Raw genomic sequence first — 18,435 nt, forward strand, 5'->3', positions numbered from 1 at the left:
AACAGTCCAATTGCCGTACAGTGTCATGCTCCTGTGAGGGTGCCCAGACATGCTGTGGAATCTGCATCTGTGCAGATATGCTAGACCCGACCAGACACATCTGTCCAGGTCACCCTGCTTGAACAGTGGGGTTGGACTGAAAGCTTTCCCAATCTCAAGAATTCTGTTGTTATCCTAGATACTATACTTCAGATCTGACATTATTATGCAGAGAAAGGTATAAGGGGAAAGGGAAAGATGCAGAGCAACCCTGTCAGCTGTTCATATTCTAGCTCTCACAGAAAGAGTACAGAAAGCTCAGGAGTTAAGCAAGTAATAGAAACCTACATCTCTGTAACAAGGCAGGGGAGGTAGGGTAGCATAAGCACTCACAATGTTAGTATTGGTTGGACTACTGCTCTTGAACCTGCTTGAGCTTACCTGTGAGGGTGTTTCAACTCCTTGAAACTTGGTACTTGTGCTTCTATCAGTTCTTCTCTCCCCAAAGTAGTCCAAACTTTCCTACATAGAATTATAATTTCAAAGGTTAAGCTATCCATCCTACCACCATTCGCCTTCTTGAGAAGTGGATAGTAAACTAGAACTACACTACTCAAGTCCAGAAAAGGAATGCAAGTGGAAATATGCAATAATTATTTTGGTACCTTCTAAAGGTGACTTTTAACTACAAGAAGAAAGTATTAATTAGAAAGTCAGACACACAAATCTGTCATTCATGAAAGAGTGAAGTACAGCAATATGACTTTTAAGCAATTGCTTTAGAACCATCTATATTTCTCAAGTGGTCTGTGGCAGACCAAGCTGAACACTAGTTAATACCTTCACAAAGCAAACTCAGAGGCAAACAAGTGATGAAATGGATATACAGTCTGCCCAGACTACCTTGAGTGTCCTGGGCCTTCTGCATCCCCAGCCTCCAGCTGATATATCAGACCTGGGATACTAAAGCAACATCAGCACCTGTCCTGGCTGGCGCTTGATCTTTCTCCCTTTTCCTAGAAGGGCTTTCTTTTGTAATGCTGGCTGTCAAGACATGACAATTCTTGATGCCTCACACTACTTGGAGGGAGACTGGGCAAAAAATTGCTTAAAACCACTTAAAACCAGTGATACTATCTTTAGGAGAGTTTGCTCAGAAGTCACCTACAGCTTAAGTTGTTGCTCAAGACCCTAGACACATTATTCCTCCAAAAAGAATCCTTCAAGCTGGTAACCTGTTAAATGCTATTTTCTCACATCTTTCAGATCACAAATAGTCTCCATCAGAATTTACACTGTAGCAAGACTTGCATGAACTTTCTTAAAACCAGACTTTTTAAAGAATCCTTTTTCTACTATAGAATTTTTGCAGAGTATTAGGGCATTTTACCATTTCAGTAAATCCTAAAAGAACATTTGAATACTAAACAAATCAAAAAATAAACAGCAATTTTTACCTTTGCGCTCTCAAACTGGTCACTGTCTATGAGCCAAGTACAGACCATTGTTCCAGTCCTGCCTGTATTAGACATACAATACAAGTTAAATTGGAGCAGTTCAAAGGTATTTGAGATTATTTTTGTGAAGGTGAAGTGAAGTCATCTGTTATCTCATCCATTTTAAGAGTTATAAGTGACAGCCAAGTAGTCAAGTATTTCTGAGAAGAATGAGTTAAAGGCAAGATACTACAGTTTGTCAACTTGGTCCTTGTTTCCACTTTTCCATTACTAGAGACACTTAGGCAGCTGGTCACTATCTGCATACTCCAGCAGGAATTAGAGTCAAGCACTTTACTAAATGAGGCTATAAACTGAAAATTCCCAATGCTTTAAGTGTCAAGGTTTGTTTCTCTGCCCCAACTGTTTTCCCTGCAACCCTACTAAAAAGCCATCAAGTCTGCTAGCATGAAGATGCCTATATAGTTTCAGTTTTTAATTTAAAAACCTCAAGAGGTCAAGTCACCCTCCCTATACTTATTCTTCAAGCTGGTGTTGACCTGCAGGTAGTTTCAACATTCAGTTTTGCAAAACCTTTTAAGACAGAGCTCCACCTGGGGGCAACTATTTAATGTTAAGTAACCACCTACTTTAAGCCAAGTATTTGCAATAGTAACAGCAGGTAGCTAAAGGTGTGGCAGATATTTGCAGGGAAATTTGTCTTACTTGCAGTTATTTATGCATTTCAACAGCTCCCACACCACTGTTGGTTCAGGTAGCACCTGCAGGTTGGCTCATATGTTTGATAGCTTTCACTATTCTTGTTTCCATAAAACTTCATTGTACTCTATCACCTAATATCATGTGTATCTTGTTTTAAGATCCAGCAGTGTCTGGAACATTCTAGAGGGGTAAAGTTATGGAGCAGATCATCTTGAGTGGTATCACACAACAAATAGAGCACAACCAGGGATTAGGCCCAGCCAACACGGATTTATGATGGGCAGGTCCAGCTTGACCAATACGAACTCCTTCTATGAGATGGTGACCCAGTTAATGGATGAGGGAAAGGCTGTGGATGTTGTCTACTTGGGCTTTAAGTAAAGCCTTTGACACCATTTCCCACAGCATTCTCCTGGAGAAACTGGCTGCTCAGGGCTTGGACGGGTGCACTCTCGACTGGGTAAAAACCTGTCTGGAGTCCAGGCCCAGAGAATCGTTACATCCACAATGAAGTTACATCCAGTTGGCAGCTGGTCACTAGTGGTGATCCCAGGGCACAGGATTGAGGCCAGTTCTGTTTAATGTCTTTACCAACAACCTGGACAAGGGAACTGAGTGCATCCTCAGTCAGTTTGAAGAAGACACCAAGTTGAGTGGGAGTGTTGATCTGCTGGAGGGCAGGGACAGGCTGGATCAATGCACCAAGGCCAACTGTATGAGGTTCAATAAAGTGAAGGGCTAGGACCTGCATTTGGGTCACAACAACCCCACAGAGTGCTACAGACTCAGGGAATATTGGCTGAAAAGCAGCCCACTGGAAAAAGACTTGAGGGTGCTGGTTGACAGCAGCTGAACATGAATCAGTGTGCCCAGGTGGCCAGGAAGGCCAATGGCATCTTGGCCTATATCAGTAATATTCTGATACAGCTGGACCAAGGCAATGATTGTCTCTCTATGCTTGTCACTGGAGAGGCTGCACCTTGAATCCTGCATTAAGTTTTGGGCCCCTCACAACAAGAAAGACATTGAGAAGCTAGAGTATGTCCAGAGAAGGGCAACAGAGCTGGGGAAGGGTCTGGGGAAGCTGGGGAAGGGTCTGGGGAAGCACAAGTCTTCAAGGAGCAGCTGAGAGAGGTGAGAGTGTTTAGCCTAGAGAAAAGGAGACTCAGAGGAGACCTTTTCACTGTAAAGGTCATAATGAAGTGGGGTTGGTCTCTTCCATCAAGTAACAAGTGATAGCAGGAGAGGAAATGTCTTCAGATGTCCCAGAGAAGATTTAGATTGGATATTAGGAAAAATTTTTTCTCTAACAGGGTCATCAAGCACTGGAACAGGTTGCCCTGGAAAGTGGCTGAATCACCACTCCCAGAGGTATTCCTGGAGATGTGCAGATGTGGCACTGAGAGACAGTTTAGTAGTAGATCTGATAATACTGGATTAACAGTTGGACTTGATCTTAAAGGTCTTTTTCCAACCTAAACAACGGATGGTTTGAGCCATATTACAGTGCAAAATATTCAGCATGGGTGACTGGCTACCAGAAGCCAAAGCAGCAGCCTAACACTTTTAATAGTAGCAATTTCAGTAGCCTCCCTATCCCCAGTCTCTCCTGGGGGACTGCTGTCCCAGCTGCCAGAAAACCAGAAAGTTATTGAAGAACATTTTAGGAGACATAATAACAGCTTAGACTAAGAACTAGTTTCGACTACCTAAAAATGGGGTTGTTTAATACTAAACAGACTATTGCAGTCGGGCTAGTCATAACAGTGTCGGCAGTATTTGTCAAATTACCCTGTAAACCCATCTCATAGTATGGTTTAAGGCCAAACTTGAATCAAAGAAGCTACAATAACAAAGAAGCATGATTGGTAGCATACACAGATTGCACATGAGAAATCCTACCTTTGCCCCCTTTACAGTGAATTGCTATGACATTCTTCTCATCTTGACTCATCCATTCACGGACACTGGCAGTGAATTTCAGCATGTCACTAAATAAGAGAAAAGTTAATGGATCGAGGCAAATGCCTACATAGAACTATTGCAATGTATGTATTTCTTGACAAGACTCACTGTAGTGCTGGGACATTGTGGTCATCAATGAACATCCTTTCCACCCTGTAGTGAAAGTACTTGTGGTCATAGCCTTGTTCACCTATAAGGAAAGATCTGAAGTTATGCCAGGAAGGGAGAAGGATTGTAACAAAGTGGTTTGTAACACACAAAGGATAGTCTGAGCATGTACTAGTGTCTAAAACACAGCAGTGCTAATAGACATACTAAAATGAAAAAACATGGGTAACTTGGCTAAAGCCATGCATGCTTAGCTTCTGGTTTCATACTTTTCACTCATACATTAAATTTTATCTCAAATATAGTCAGCAGCTAAACATACTTACTGCAGAGATTGTAGACTTTATAGTGGCCTGGATGTTTGGTGTCCAAAAATCTTGCAACTTCCTAAGCAATAATGAGTTTAGCGTAGTTAGTGCTCTACATGTTACTTCCATTGCCACCTCAACTTCCCCCACCCCCGAGGTGGGATCAACAACTGCACTCATGAACAGCACTTGGAAAGCAGGCCCTTCCAACCTGACAGCTCAGGTTCTCATCTGGAATAAAAGTACTACTGCAGCTATCTTCCTGGCCCTATATATATTTCTACAATATCAGGAGGCAGAGCTCTGAAAAGGATATTATGTATACAGACTTTTAAAGCAACTTTATTTAGGTGAATAGATCTTATCACAATTACTAGCCTGGGACAGAACCACCCTGATTCTTCAAAACATTCCCAAAGAATAGGAGCATCAAAGCACTGGTGTGTCTCCACTTTAAGAGAAAACCACTAGGTTTAGCTGAGACACTACAACATAAGCAGTGCAGCACAGTGGAGATCATCAGTCATTCCAACCAGCAAAGGCAGCAAAACTAGGACTGACATGATCTAGGCCACATGTAAATTAGTGGGAACCTATAAAAGAAACAGGTTTCAGAAACAGTGAATTTGGTAGGTAAGATTTTTACCTTTATGGGATTCCTGTAGAAAGACTGCTTCCCAGAAGATGGAAACGACATTGCAATAATTCGATCTGTTGAGAAGACAGCAATCACAAGTAACAGCAGGAGGCCCCCCTGCACATAAGAACTACATGACTGAGAAACATCCTTATGAAATGTCTTATTCTTACCCTAATTATAAGAACAATCTACCCCTTTCTGGTAGGCTTTCCTCTACATTTAGCAAAGCTAGAGCAAGACAAATAATGCTTCCCAAAACATCAGCCACCATCAAGTGTTAGTCTCCACAGAATCAGAAGCAAAAATACTGTAAGTAAATAGTTGCCCAACATTGGTTGCCTAGGCCTCAAATAAATTTTTATTATTACATACAGCATGTACAACTCTTCTAGAAGGCTAATTCTGGGGAATAATATCAGTCAGGAATCCATATTTCAAAATCCCACAGAAAAGGAGTAGGCCTGGTTTGACTTCATTCTTAAATTTCATTAGTCTAAAACATTGTAGTTCACGGCAAGCTCTTATTAACTGCAAAACAAGTCTTCACAGGACATAACATGCTGCGAAGTGACATTTGTTTCCACAAACCAGTAATGTAAGTGAGATCCAGATCAAAGCCATCTTTCACATAACGTCTTTTGTTTTCAGAGACCTGCCAAAAAAAAAAGTTAATCTTCCACAAGAATGTCAACGATCACCAAGTGTTGCCTGTTACTAGGAAAATTCAACCATGTAGACTCTCCAGTTAAGCTTGAGTAGCAGAGCCTCACTTCATTACAGCATTATCCAAGAGCAAGTTCCTTGTATTAACTTCTAGGTAGAAGCTCTGTATAGAATTTTTACCCTTAAATACCAAAATTTATTCTAGTGAAAAGAACACTACAGATTCTATGAATACTGCAGCATGAATCTGTCATTGTTATTTGAGTGTTTGGAGACTGAGGGGAAAAAAGAATAAAGTTAAGGATTGCTTATTCCTAAACAATAGGACATACTTGAAGCTTAAAGTACGACTTCAACACCCCTGATGAAAATAAGAGGCATTGACAGTGGATAGGGCTTCACCAGCTAGATTGCTTTGTTGGTACTCAAAATAAAGCTCCTAATTAAAACTATCTTCCCCCATGTGAGGGAAAATAGTCTATGTACCACACAAGTTAGAAATTGTCAGTTGAGACACAAGGGGTGTTGCAATCACTTAGATATGCTGGCCTTCCAGGTCAAGTTGCTGCTTACTTGAACAAAGCCAAGAATGACAAGGTTTTACTGAGGCTGGAGGCAAAGCTCCAGAGCCCTGTAAGGGACATCGAAGAGATATGCTGCTTGGGCAACACTATCAATAGCAGACCAACAGGCCATGGTCAGTCTTGCTACTAACCACTGATGCTGCCTGAAGAAAGAGTTGGAAACAGTAGTAGTAGCCTAGATATGTTAAGAGGCCAACTTACCATTCTCCTGGTCACCCTTTCAAGTTGCTGCTTTTGTGAAGCCAGACGAAATATTCTTATCAAGATAACAATTCTCAGAATTCGGAGGAAAATAACCATTCTAGATGACAGATTCACCATGGAAGAAAATGGACACAAATAAATGTACAGGCAAAGATTAAAGCTGTTTAAAAGCTGTTTCAGGGGAAGTTTAAAACTTTGTTTCATATGTTGAACTAGGACATCCCAGGCTGATTTTGGAACAAACACAATAAAATGGGTTTATTGTTAAGGATATTTTGTGAGTACATGCTCTCAACAGCTAGCAGAACCAGGAAATTGCCTACTTGCTCAGACTTCCACAGGAGCCTCTGGCTAGAAAGCAACAAATTCCATTAACATTATCCATGTTATTATCACCAAGTTTTTGTTCCTTGAAGCTTATTCTCAACTAGACATTTAAGTGTATGCAGCCACCTGAAAAATAACTAAAAAGAAGCTAGACAGGCTAAGTACATCATGATTTGATTAAGAAACTTGAGAACAGATCAGTATATATCCTGTGTTTAATCATTCAGCAACCTGAACACTTGGTTTGGTTTGAGGAACTTTGAACTATTGTTGAACTTTGAAGCAGGAAAGAAGCTTAGGTGAGCGGTTCTATCAAAACAACTGAACAGAAGCAGCTGCTTTCCCCCACTCCTAGGGACAAGGGCAAACTAATATTCAATTCATTCCTTAAGGAGGTAAGTGAGCATAATTTTAAGCAGCACACATACATTCTAGGTTTTGATAAATTTGCATAAAAATGCTGGTGAATACCAACAGTAAGGGAGACAAAACTCCAGTTTTGCTCACAGTCTGCCCCCCACTGAATATGGAGTCAGCAAGGTAAGGTTGTCCTGGATACGTGGAGGAAAGTTTCAGTTTTTCCCTGAGCTTCTTCCAAATTCAGTACCATCCTCCTGTTTTCAAAACAGAATTTCATTGGAGCTAGCAGCAAATGAGATGAACAAAACCCGGGTGAAAACTCCATAGCCCCTCTCCCCACAGTTCTGAGAAGCAACTCTTCAAGATAAAACCCCTTAAGGAAGTCAGCCTGTTAAGCATTAGCTCCCAGACTGATATCCAGCTCTCATTCCTCAAAGTCCTTTTATAGGTCAGACTTCAGGGAAACAGTTAACTCACCCCTACACAGACCCAGCTAGATCAGATTAGAAAGAGAAACCATATTCCTTTATCAGGGCACGTTACCTTTAAGGTCTGTCACTGAAATTTCACTTGTCATATATAAGCTCTCATGCACATAAAAGCTGCTAAAATCCTAATTCTTCTGAGATATACCAGATGCTTTAAGATTATTGTTTGCTTCTTGATGAAGGACTCAGGAAATAAAAGTGATAAACCCCAATAAGGCTACTGGGAATTAATTGGATTTTGTGGACAGTACTGCTGTGTTAGGTAGGATGACCACCATCTCAAGATTTGGTATTTGGTCAGATTTGAGGTATCCTCTACTGTCAGGTAGCAGTATTTTGGTCAGAACACAATTTTAGAGCCTTTAACAAGAGAAGCCTTACAGAGGGCCTCAAAAATTGCATGGGTAAGATGGTAGGCCCCAGCTGAGTGTCTTCTGAGAGCAGCAGTGTAAAGTCCTCTTTATGCGAGGCAAAAAACTATTCTAGATTCCCATCAACTTCAGTAAGTCAGAATACAAGGAACTTGCACAGACAGATCTACAGCTAGATGGATCAGTGTAGGATCAGGCCTACTACTAGAATAGCCTAGTAGAGACGAGAGTGCAGATTATGCTGTCACACTGCTCTTTTCCCCTCCTTTACCTGGGTGCTGCTATAAGATGAAAGCTGTTTTAGAAAAATATGTCCATAGAAATGGGAAGTAATAATTAAGAACTCCAATGAATGTTTAAGACAACCTAAGAAGAAGCAAGGCTGCAAAAGCTATTCCTTTGACAGTTTTACTTCTTGATACCCAAGTTGAGCAAGCACTTCAAGACAAAACTAGTACTTGCAGATACTTGTCCAACTCTGGATTCTTCAATAACTAAACTTTTTGTTTTCTTCTGGAATAATGTTCCCCTCTTATGCCCATTAGTCAGCTGAATTCGGGGTAGGAGGTGACATTTTATTTATTTTTTAAGAGCTTGACTTTTCCCTGGCTGATGCAAGAAAGTTTCTCTAAGTCAAACCTAGTGCAGAGAAACTCATCTTAAAGTTGTAGTTCTGCCTCCATCAGGAATGAATGCATCTCACAGGTTATTAACTGATCAAGATACAGAAATCAGAAGGAAATAGGACTTGAAGGAGCCCATGCACATAAACAGCATGTTTTCTCTCCCCAAAGCATGGCTGAAAAATCCAGCATTATATTAACATGAGGTTTTTGGGAAAGCAAAGCAAAGCAAAGGAAACAAGACAGTTTGGCAACTCTTTCTATTGAAAGATCCTTTAGACAGAGATCCTCCCTTTCTTGTCTCTTCCATTTGCTATGATAATGCAATTCTTCTCTCTGCCCTTCTTCAGACCCTTCTCTCTATTAAGTCTACTGCACACCTTTCCCCAAAAAGTGCTTGAGTCAGAGCACTTTATGGCCTCACTTTTAGCTACCTCAACTAGTATGTTCAGACCCCTCTGCCTTTGATGCAGGGACAGCCTATACAGCATGTAGGCTGTCAGATCAAAGCTGTGTGTCTATCCTGCACTGGTCTGTACCATGACACACTATCACAGTCCCATTTGTGATCTCATATGCACACATCTGGCTTAGAGGTGCCCAAGAAAATTCTTAGAAGATTATCAAGAAAAGAGTTCACACTTACCAGCTGCCATACCCCTCTTACCTTGGTATCTCCTCTGCTGCATCAACATCTAAGAAGCAGTATGTCAAATTAATTAACAGGGTGCCCACCACTATACATGCATCCAAAATATTCAGTTTGGACTGGAAATAGTTCCTGAAGCTGAAACCAAGAAGAGTTTTAGACAGATGGCAATACAGGTAGCAAAAACTGAAATATATCTTCAAGAAGAGAATAATCTATACAGAGCTACTGCTGGAGACAAGCTCTCCTGCAGTTTTTCTTAACACTAAGCACTGAAGTCTCACTAAGAAAGCAATCTTAGCCCTGATTCACACATAAGTTCTGGAAAAGCTGTGTAGTTTCCAAGTGCTCGCTTATACTGAAAATACTTACAGGTTGTTCCATAGAAGGGTAATCACCAACATACACAGCCAAGAAAAGACATGGCTATTATCTATGACCAGACAATTAGTCTACAGGACACCATGTTCATAGTCCAAACTTTAAGTTTTGCTTCCTTCCTAGCTTGAGGACTTGCCACATGGACATAATTTTTGCCTATGTCTTACCCTTCAACAAACACCCTTAGGAGAACATCGATGAGAAAGAAGAGTGCTATTGCCAGGGAAACACCTTCAGGGATCTCTGTACCCTTCTTTCTCTCACTGATAGCCAGATCCAGAATCACAACTATAATGTCCACAATGATAAGTACAACTCCAAATACTCTGCAAGGAAAAATACAAGGAAGTTTGAGGGGTAGGAATAAACACTTATCAACTAAACAGCACAAACCCTGATTTCTAAGCTTTTCCAGCAAGAGTGTGTTCTCTTACATAGATTGAAGCCTGCTCAATTAGAAGCTGAAGATTTCCAACTGCATTTTTAAGTGATATGCACAAAAACCCTCATCTATGTGGAACCATACATTTACCTCAGACACAGCTGTAGTTATCAATTTATGATTTCACAGCTACCTAGAAGCAGTGCAAACCTGAATGCTTTAAGGCATACAAGTGTCATTTCTGCTTTCACTTTACTCGGCTTCCCTCCCTCTCATGACTGAATACTGTCCCTTAAAAATAACTGCCTTTAATGGCTTGCCTTGTTCCAGCACCTAGACTACACATAACTGACCAACTGTTTGTTCAAAGGCTGCCAGCCAAGAATAAGCCATTGAAGAGGTTTTATCCAAGTCAGTGACATTTACAGTTCTGAATTTCAGCTCTTCTTGAAGAATGTAGTCATATCTATTTCAGTATTATTTTTCAATTCTAGTGCTTTTCTCCCTGGGGGTGACAAAGGATTCAGCACTTTCAGACAAAGCAAGCTGGTGTTACTGATGTTCAAGGAGTTCCAAAGTTCTTACACCAGAAATGAGGACTATTTTCACCTTTGCCACATCATTACAAGCTCAAGCTTTTACCTGAATCCAAATGACATCACAAAGGGGGCAATTTTTCTCCTAGTTGCACTGCAAGAGAAGAGAACTGACATCAAAACAAGTGACATTTTGCTACAGTATCAGCCACAAGGGCACTGTTATATTCTTTTGTTCACATTCCTTTAGTTTTAGTATTCTGCACAGTAGCGACTTCTCTAAAATGAGATTACTCAATTGCATTCATGAAGTATATAGGTTAAGAGAGTACTTGAAAACAGTGCTTTGATCACTTGTTAGAAGAAGTATTAATCAGCTTCCAGACCCTAGAAATACAGCAGTATGTACTTATCCAGAACATTATTCCATGTCACAATTCCAGTGATGCTTGAGCTCTGGCTTAGTAAACTATAAGAAGTGGGTTTATATTGGTCAGGAGGAAGATTCATTCCATACATTAGCTTCTTGTATCAGACCTTTTTTTTTTCCCCAGGTCTGCAAATAGCTGCACGTGTTAACAGCTCCCGTGCCTTTGGAAATAGAAATCCCACTTTTACTTTAAAAAGGAAACATCAGTTTGGCTTTCAGATTGAAAATCCAAATATCTTTTAAGAAAAACTGTTTCTGAAACCAAGTTCTTCCAGTTGTCAGAATTATCTTCAGTCCTGGCAAAGTCACAGCTCTTGTTTCCAATTACAGTAGATTTTGTTGCCTCTTTGGTATGCTTCAAGGCTTTGGTTTAGAACAGAGCTTTTATGTAACTCGCTTTCTGGCTGGAAGCCTCTTTAGATTACACCAAGGACTAAGGTAGAAGTTCTTGGTGTAGAACCTGCAAAACTCAAGTGCTGACAGTGAAAAACAGACTGCCAGTCTGTTAAGTAATCCCAAGATTACTTAACTACTGTAAGCATCAAGTCTTTTCTTAGACACTTAGAAGAAAACACCTTTTTTCAAGCATATCACTAACAGCAGGACTTACCATTAGTCCTAACATACTGACAAAAAGTACTGATAGATTATTTTGCACTGCTTCAAGAAGTTTTTGTCAACTCAGTAATGCACACTGCACCCCAGTGATCCTGTCCAAAATACTTGTTTCCTCTAGGACAACTTCAGCATTGCATTTCACTTGGTGCACTTCAACAACTCAGTTTAAGACAAGGCTAGATACCTCTGAAGTGCTGAGGCAGCATCTTACTGGGGTTACTGAATTAACCCACATTTTTCATTATTAGGTTCTTACTCTGAACTAAGGTACAAGGTCTAACCTGCAAACATTTTAATTCTTAAGCTGGAAGGATACTCATGGTTTGTAGTCCTCACTATTCTTATAGAAGTCAAGGGTGTAATACCATGCCTTGTCCTGAAGGCAGCTTAGCATATAGAAGGTTTTCCTGGTATTTATGAATGCCAAATATCTAAAGAAACATTGCAATGGTGACACTAATGGTTTGCTGGCCTACGTCTGTCCAGTCAAACCTACAATTGTAGTGGGGACACCAAGACGCCAACTTTCACAGTTTATGGAAAAGTACCTCTAACTAGGTACACTCAAAACAAAAATATATGCATACACCACTCCAATTTGGCCTGCAAACATCTTAAATTAGTTGAAGGAAACATGGCACATTTGATTACATAACTAGCTTAGAGCTTTTGTGAAATACATTTGTAAATTCCAGAATCCAGAAAAACATGTTGTCACATAGAATAACTGAAATAACAGGCTTAGGCTTACTGTTCTTGAGCTGCAGGACTTGCCACTGACTCAACTAAGCTTGCTCTAAGAGTAATGTGAGGTAAACACTGTAAGGAAATAACTGCTTCAATAATAGAGGTAACTACTAGTAAGTTCAGACAATTTAGTCTTGATGTGTGCCAAAATGCTTATTCTTATGCCCAGGTACTGATTCACCTAATTGTCTCACCAGCACTTGTTCTTCTGTGCTCTCACAAACTCATTCCTTTGGGAAAATTTAATCAATGTCGTTTGGACTATCCGTTTGCCATAATATGATGGACTTGTGTTCTTGGGTTGGACTTTTACCTCTAGAGGGATAAAGAGGCTTCCTCAACTTATTTGTCTTCGCTAGGTACTAGAAGAAATGTCAATATCAAGCATTTTACTGGGCTTATCTCTACTTCAACAAGCCACCTGCCTTCTTATTTTGGCTCATCAGATTCCACTTCTGGGGGGTAAGCAAAGAAAATTAGTATATCATTAGCTTACTTGGAACAGGTGTCTGGTCCATTACCCTCATCACGACCATTATCAATCTTTACTGTGGCCTCTTCAGCTGTTTGAGAGCTGGCAAAGAAATAATGCAAGTCACACACTGATAGAGGTGTCAACTCTGTATATTGCTATGCTTTGTTATTTCAAAAAAAAAGTAACTGTCAAGTGAACAGCAGCCTGAGCACAGGCCCAGTACCAGAGGAAGAAAGACTTTCCCCATGTTGGCACAGCTGAACACCTTGGTTAGTGCTGATCTATTTCCTATTAGCAGCCCCTTTCTCAAAAGGATTCCCTTTTTTCACCCCTGCAAAAAAGAGACAGATGAGTTCAGCAGTAGGATAAAGGGCTTTGAAGCAGGGCATCCACGAGTCTGCTAAGGACACAACAATCCAGGCTCTAGAAGCAGCAGAAATATGCATATGCAAAACGGCTTCAGAGAGTCCAAGTGACATTAATGCTGTTACAGCGACCTTCTTGTACAGAGAATTAATGTTTTCACCAGGAAAAGCCATAGCATAGAGATGTTTTTGTGCAGAGCAGGATACCAGACCGGAAACTGGAAGACCAGAGCAGCAGCTGAGCTAGTGCTAGAACAGCAGTTTTTTGGGGTAGTGGCTGCTTGCCATAACTTCCTTAAAAGGGTCTCTTCAGATCAAGTTTTTGGTTTTTTTTTTTTTTTTTTTTTTTTTTGAAGGCCACACGACAATTTCAGAGAAAAAGTGTACCATCAAAATCCAGGAGTCTTTATTTCAGTCTTCTCCACAGAAATACTGTGATGCATAATAGCACAGCCACAGTGTTTGCTGAGGCCCTGCCTCTGGTTTCACTGCTTCGTGGGCAGGAACAGCTACACACACATATTCAATATTGATGCTTCCATGCTGTTCTGAGGCAGCCTAGCATGATTGAAGCATTAGTGTAATAATTTTGAGGATTCAAATATTCTTCATCCTTGGCAACAGACTCATGCACCAGCACCGCTTCTGCAGTCTGGGTTAACCACCTTTTAAGCAAGAAGTTTAATGATGCTTCTCCTAGCATCATTCCTAGTTTCAGGAACCAGTACTGATGCTTCATCACCTGCACTCAGTATCAGGCTCAGTAGAAGAATTATTCTGACGCAGCAATTTTAGCATTCAAGCCTCATTTCCTAGTTTCCAGTTTCCACTGCCTCATTTTGTTCCTAGAGCTGAAGCAAAGCTTTAGTGATGGATAGGCATTCAGGTTTGCTTCCCAGCTATTCTTACAGAATATTCACTTGGGTGTTTACACTTACTGAACAGCAGAAATGCTTCAGTTATTAAAGTCTGCTACTGCTGCAGCAATTTTGCAGGTCACTTGCTTATACTTGCAGACACATGAAGTACACCAAATGCTACCTTCTAATCCTCTACTGTGATTAAAATATGCCACAAGAAGAATGAGAAACAAAAGTGTTTTCTGTTAGGTAGACAATCCTTAATACAAAGATAAATCAAAAGTCCAAGTACACTGTTTCCATAGTGCTCCCACACAAAAATTCAGTTCTAGATAATGCTTTCCTCAGAGGGAGTTTGTTTTGCTGATCATTCTATATCTACTTGTTGCCCAAGACAGAATAAGTGTTCAGCCACAAGCTATTACAATTAGGCTTTCACTATGGGGATGGAAGAGAATAAAAGGAGGACATATTAGAATAAATTGTTTCCTTCATGCACACACTCCATACAGAGCACAAGCTTTTCTGACTGCTCATAGCTAAAGGCAAGCTCAGACTTGAGACTTTTAAAGCAAGCACAGAAAGAGTCTTGCTTGACAAGAGACCTTGACACTCTCTTGCAAGTCTCTTGACAGTCTGGATGCTAAAAGAGAGCACACTTTAATGCCATGGGCTTATTATATCAGGGATGGAAACCTTGTACTCATTAATTACTTACTAACTACTTACAAGTGAATCAAAATAGAGTATTTCTCTCAAAGATATCCCTCCTCTCAGACAACAGCACTGGTGGCAGAGGGGAGATAAAAAGACTATGCTATATAAACTTCAGACACTCCATCATTATTCCCTTTGTTATATTTTAAGCACTAAGAACCTAAAGATGGGGGACCACACACCATATATTCAATCCCAAACCTCCTCACTGACACAGTTCATTTCACTCACCCAGATGGGGGGACCACACACCATATATTCAATCCCAAACCTCCTCACTGACACAGTTCATTTCACTCACCCAGATGATTCTCTTGGCTGGGTCCCTTGTTCGTACCTCACAGCTGTCATTTTGCCTGTTGTTGTCCTGTGGACCTGAAGAGAAACACACCGAGTTCAAGTGAGACAGTACAAGAAACAGTGAATAGCAGCATCCTATAACAGCCTCACCCTCACGGTCCCAGCAGCCAGGCTTCTACTGCATTTTCAACTATTTCCCCCCCCGGGATTGACAAAGCTCAGTCTTTTAGCTGTAACACTGGTGAGAGTCAAGGCACTCAGCATTCTGATGAAGGGGTTTTGACTACACCAACATACCACAGCGATAACAGCATCTTTACCTCGCGATGAAGAATTTCGCCCTGTTTCAAGCTCTGAAACACAGAGGAGCCCCAGCTGGCACCTCCGGGAGAGCTGCGGGCGCGGACCGAACCGCAGGGAGCAGGTCCGGGAGCTGCCTCCCGGCACACACCAGCTTGCCGGCCGGGAGGCCCGCACTCGGTCCCGCTGCATCCCGCTAGCGCAGACCCCACCGGAGCCCAACCCCCTACCTCACCTCGGCGCGGCCGCCGGGCTCAAAGTCGAGCCTGGACACCGCCCCCGGCGCCCCGCGGACTCAGCGGAAAGTTGGGTTAAACTTCCTGAGGGCCGTATCCCGGCCCTCCCTCCCACCTCCGGGCCGCGCCGCGCCGCCAGCCCCTCTCACCCACCGAGCTGAGGCGCGAAGGTCGAACACACCTCCGCGCCCCCAGGCTGCGGACAAGGGGCCCGGCGCTGCTGCCCGGCTGCACCTGGGCCGGGCCGGGCCGGTGCGGGGTGGGCTGGGCGGACCCGCCCGCTGCCATGATAACGGCCCCGCCGCCCCGCGCCGCCCCGCACCGCCCGCACAGGCCGCGGGCGGGCAGCGGGGCTCCCCAGCGCCCCCCGAAGGGGCGTTCGCGGGCAATACCCGGTTGGGTCGGAGTGTCGATCTGCTGCAGGGTAGGACTGTCCTGCAGAGGGATCTGGACAGGCTGGAACGATGGGCTGAGACCCAACAGCATGAGGATCAACACGGCCAAATTCCAGGTCCTGCACTTAGGTCACAGCCACCCCAGGCAGCGCTACAGGCTGGGGGGCAGAGTGGCTGGAAAGGATCTGGGGGTGCTGGTCGAACAGCGGCTGAACTTGAGCCAGGAGGCTGTGGTCCAGGTGGCCAAGAAGGCAAATACATCCTGGCCTGTACCAGCAATAGTGTGGCCAGCAGGACCAGGGCGGTGAGTTCAGCACTAGTTAGGCCACGCCTCCCGCAGTGTGTCCAATTGTGGCCAATCCCATAATTCAGGAAGGACCCTGTGGTGCTGGAGTGTGTCCAGAGAAGGCACAAAGGTAGTGATGGGTCCGGAACACAAGTCCTACAAGGTGCAGTTGAGCGCACCTGGGGTTATTTAGCTGAAGAGGGGGAGCTCCGGGGAGAGAGACATCGCTCTGTAACTGCCTGAAAGGAGGGTGGAGCCCGGTGGAGTTCAGCCTCTTCTCCCAAGTAAATAGGGCCAGGAGAAGATATAGTCTGTTGCTGGGAGGTTTAGGTTGGACATCAGGAAGAAACTCTTCACAGAAGGAGTCATTAGACATTGGAACAGACTGCCCAGGGAGTTGGTGGATTCACCATCCCTGGTGGTGTTCAAGGAAAGACTGGACATGGCACCTTAGTGCCGTTGTCTAATTGACATGGAGGTGTTCAAACATAGGTTGGGTTCAATGATTGCTGAGGTCTTTTCCAAGACTTTCCAAGTATTTTCTAATTGATTCTGTAGTTCTGTATGGGGCCACGCTGCCCCCAGCCCACCAGACCCCAGCCAGCTCCACCATCTGCTTCCGAGTGCCAGCCTCGCAGTTTTTGTAAACTTTTCTGCTGCTGTGGTTTGATGCCTCTCAATGCCTCTCCCATGGCTCGACAGCTTTGTGAAGCTGCACTCGAGGCAGGGCCAGTGCAGGACGGGCAGGGGCTGCAGGCCAGCCAGTCCCCCACAGCCTGTGGCAGCTCTTGCCATCATCCAGGGCATAGCATCGCAAGGAGCACTTGGATTTTCACACGGCATCGAGCACTTAGGTTTTCGCAGAATCAGAGCCTCCAGAATGTGATGTGTAACCCTGTGCTCTGCAGAGGCTTCACGCCTACCTCGTTACCAACAACCAAGTGAGGAGCAGTCCCTGGGCATCCCACGGTACAGCAGTGCTGCTGTAGCTGCTGAGGCCGGGATTGCGCTGGGGAGGCTTTCTGCAGGACGGCCGACACCAGAGGGAGCCCAAAGCGAGCTTTTAGCGGCTGCTGCCTGGGCTGCTGGGGCTTGGCAGGAGAGATGCGGTAACTGATGGCAGGAGCCTGTCCGGATGCTCCCTGCCCTAAAGAAATAAAATCCTTAAGGTGAATGATGAGAATAGGGAACATTTCTGAGCACTAGACTAAAGAGAAAGTTTTCCGTTCAAATATGCATATGTATAAATACATAAATATCTAGTACTGACACTGGTAGCAAGTAAGAGAAACGTAGAATCATAGAATATCTGGAGTTGGAAGGATCCACAAGGATCATCAAAGTCCAACTGTTGTCCCACTCCTGACACTTCAAGACTCCTAAGAGCGTTTTTCACACATTTCTTGGGCTCTGTCAGGCTTTGTGCTGTGACCACTTCCCTGGGGAGCCTGTCCAGTACCCAACCACCCTCTGGGTGAAAAACCATTTTCCAATATCCAACCTAGACCTTCTCAGACACCTTCAGATCATTCCCTCAGATCCTCTCACTGGGCATCACAGAGCAGAGATCAGTGCCTGCCCCTCCCCTTCCCCTCATGAGGAGCCTGTAGACAGCATTGTGGTCTCCCCTCAGTCTCCTCCAAGATGAACAGACAAAGTGACCTCAGCCACTTCTCATATGACTTCCCCTCAAGGCCCTTCACCATCTTCGTTGCTCTCCTTTGAACACTCTCTAACAGCTTAATGTCTTATTTTTATTGTGGCACCCAGAACTGCCCCCAGCACTCAAGATGAGGCAGCCCCAGTGCAGAGCAGAGCAGGACAATCCCCTCCCTTGCCCAGCTGGCGATGCTGTGCCTGATGCACCCCAGGACACTGCTGGCTCATGTTCAACTTGCCATCGACCAGGACCCAGCCCCTGTGTAGACTCTGAAAACTTGTCTTTGTTAAACTTCATGAGGTTGGTGCTAAGTATGTTT

At 43.3% G+C, this 18,435-nt stretch overlaps 1 protein-coding gene across 2 annotated transcripts in view; it reads right to left on the reverse strand.

Moving 5' to 3' along the window:
• Positions 1-18,435, reverse strand: part of LOC137469404 (phosphatidylinositol 3,4,5-trisphosphate 3-phosphatase TPTE2-like) — a 267,328-nt gene that overhangs the window by 3,953 nt on the left and 244,940 nt on the right. For both annotated transcript variants that reach the window (XM_068182107.1, XM_068182106.1), the window contains exons 2-14: positions 15,241-15,314; positions 13,019-13,096; positions 10,834-10,881; positions 9,977-10,135; positions 9,447-9,566; positions 6,608-6,707; positions 5,748-5,811; positions 5,166-5,230; positions 4,538-4,598; positions 4,212-4,293; positions 4,041-4,129; positions 1,437-1,498; positions 421-501 (exon numbers count right to left, since the gene is read on the reverse strand). In XM_068182107.1, coding sequence (XP_068038208.1) covers positions 421-501; positions 1,437-1,498; positions 4,041-4,129; positions 4,212-4,293; positions 4,538-4,598; positions 5,166-5,230; positions 5,748-5,811; positions 6,608-6,707; positions 9,447-9,566; positions 9,977-10,135; positions 10,834-10,881; positions 13,019-13,096; positions 15,241-15,290 — 1,059 coding nt within the window. In that variant the 5' untranslated portion in view covers positions 15,291-15,314. The remainder of the gene's footprint in view (positions 1-420; positions 502-1,436; positions 1,499-4,040; positions 4,130-4,211; positions 4,294-4,537; positions 4,599-5,165; positions 5,231-5,747; positions 5,812-6,607; positions 6,708-9,446; positions 9,567-9,976; positions 10,136-10,833; positions 10,882-13,018; positions 13,097-15,240; positions 15,315-18,435) is intronic.

This window comes from Anomalospiza imberbis, chromosome 2 (genome assembly GCF_031753505.1).
Source record: "Anomalospiza imberbis isolate Cuckoo-Finch-1a 21T00152 chromosome 2, ASM3175350v1, whole genome shotgun sequence".
NCBI classification, from domain to species: domain Eukaryota; kingdom Metazoa; phylum Chordata; class Aves; order Passeriformes; family Viduidae; genus Anomalospiza; species Anomalospiza imberbis.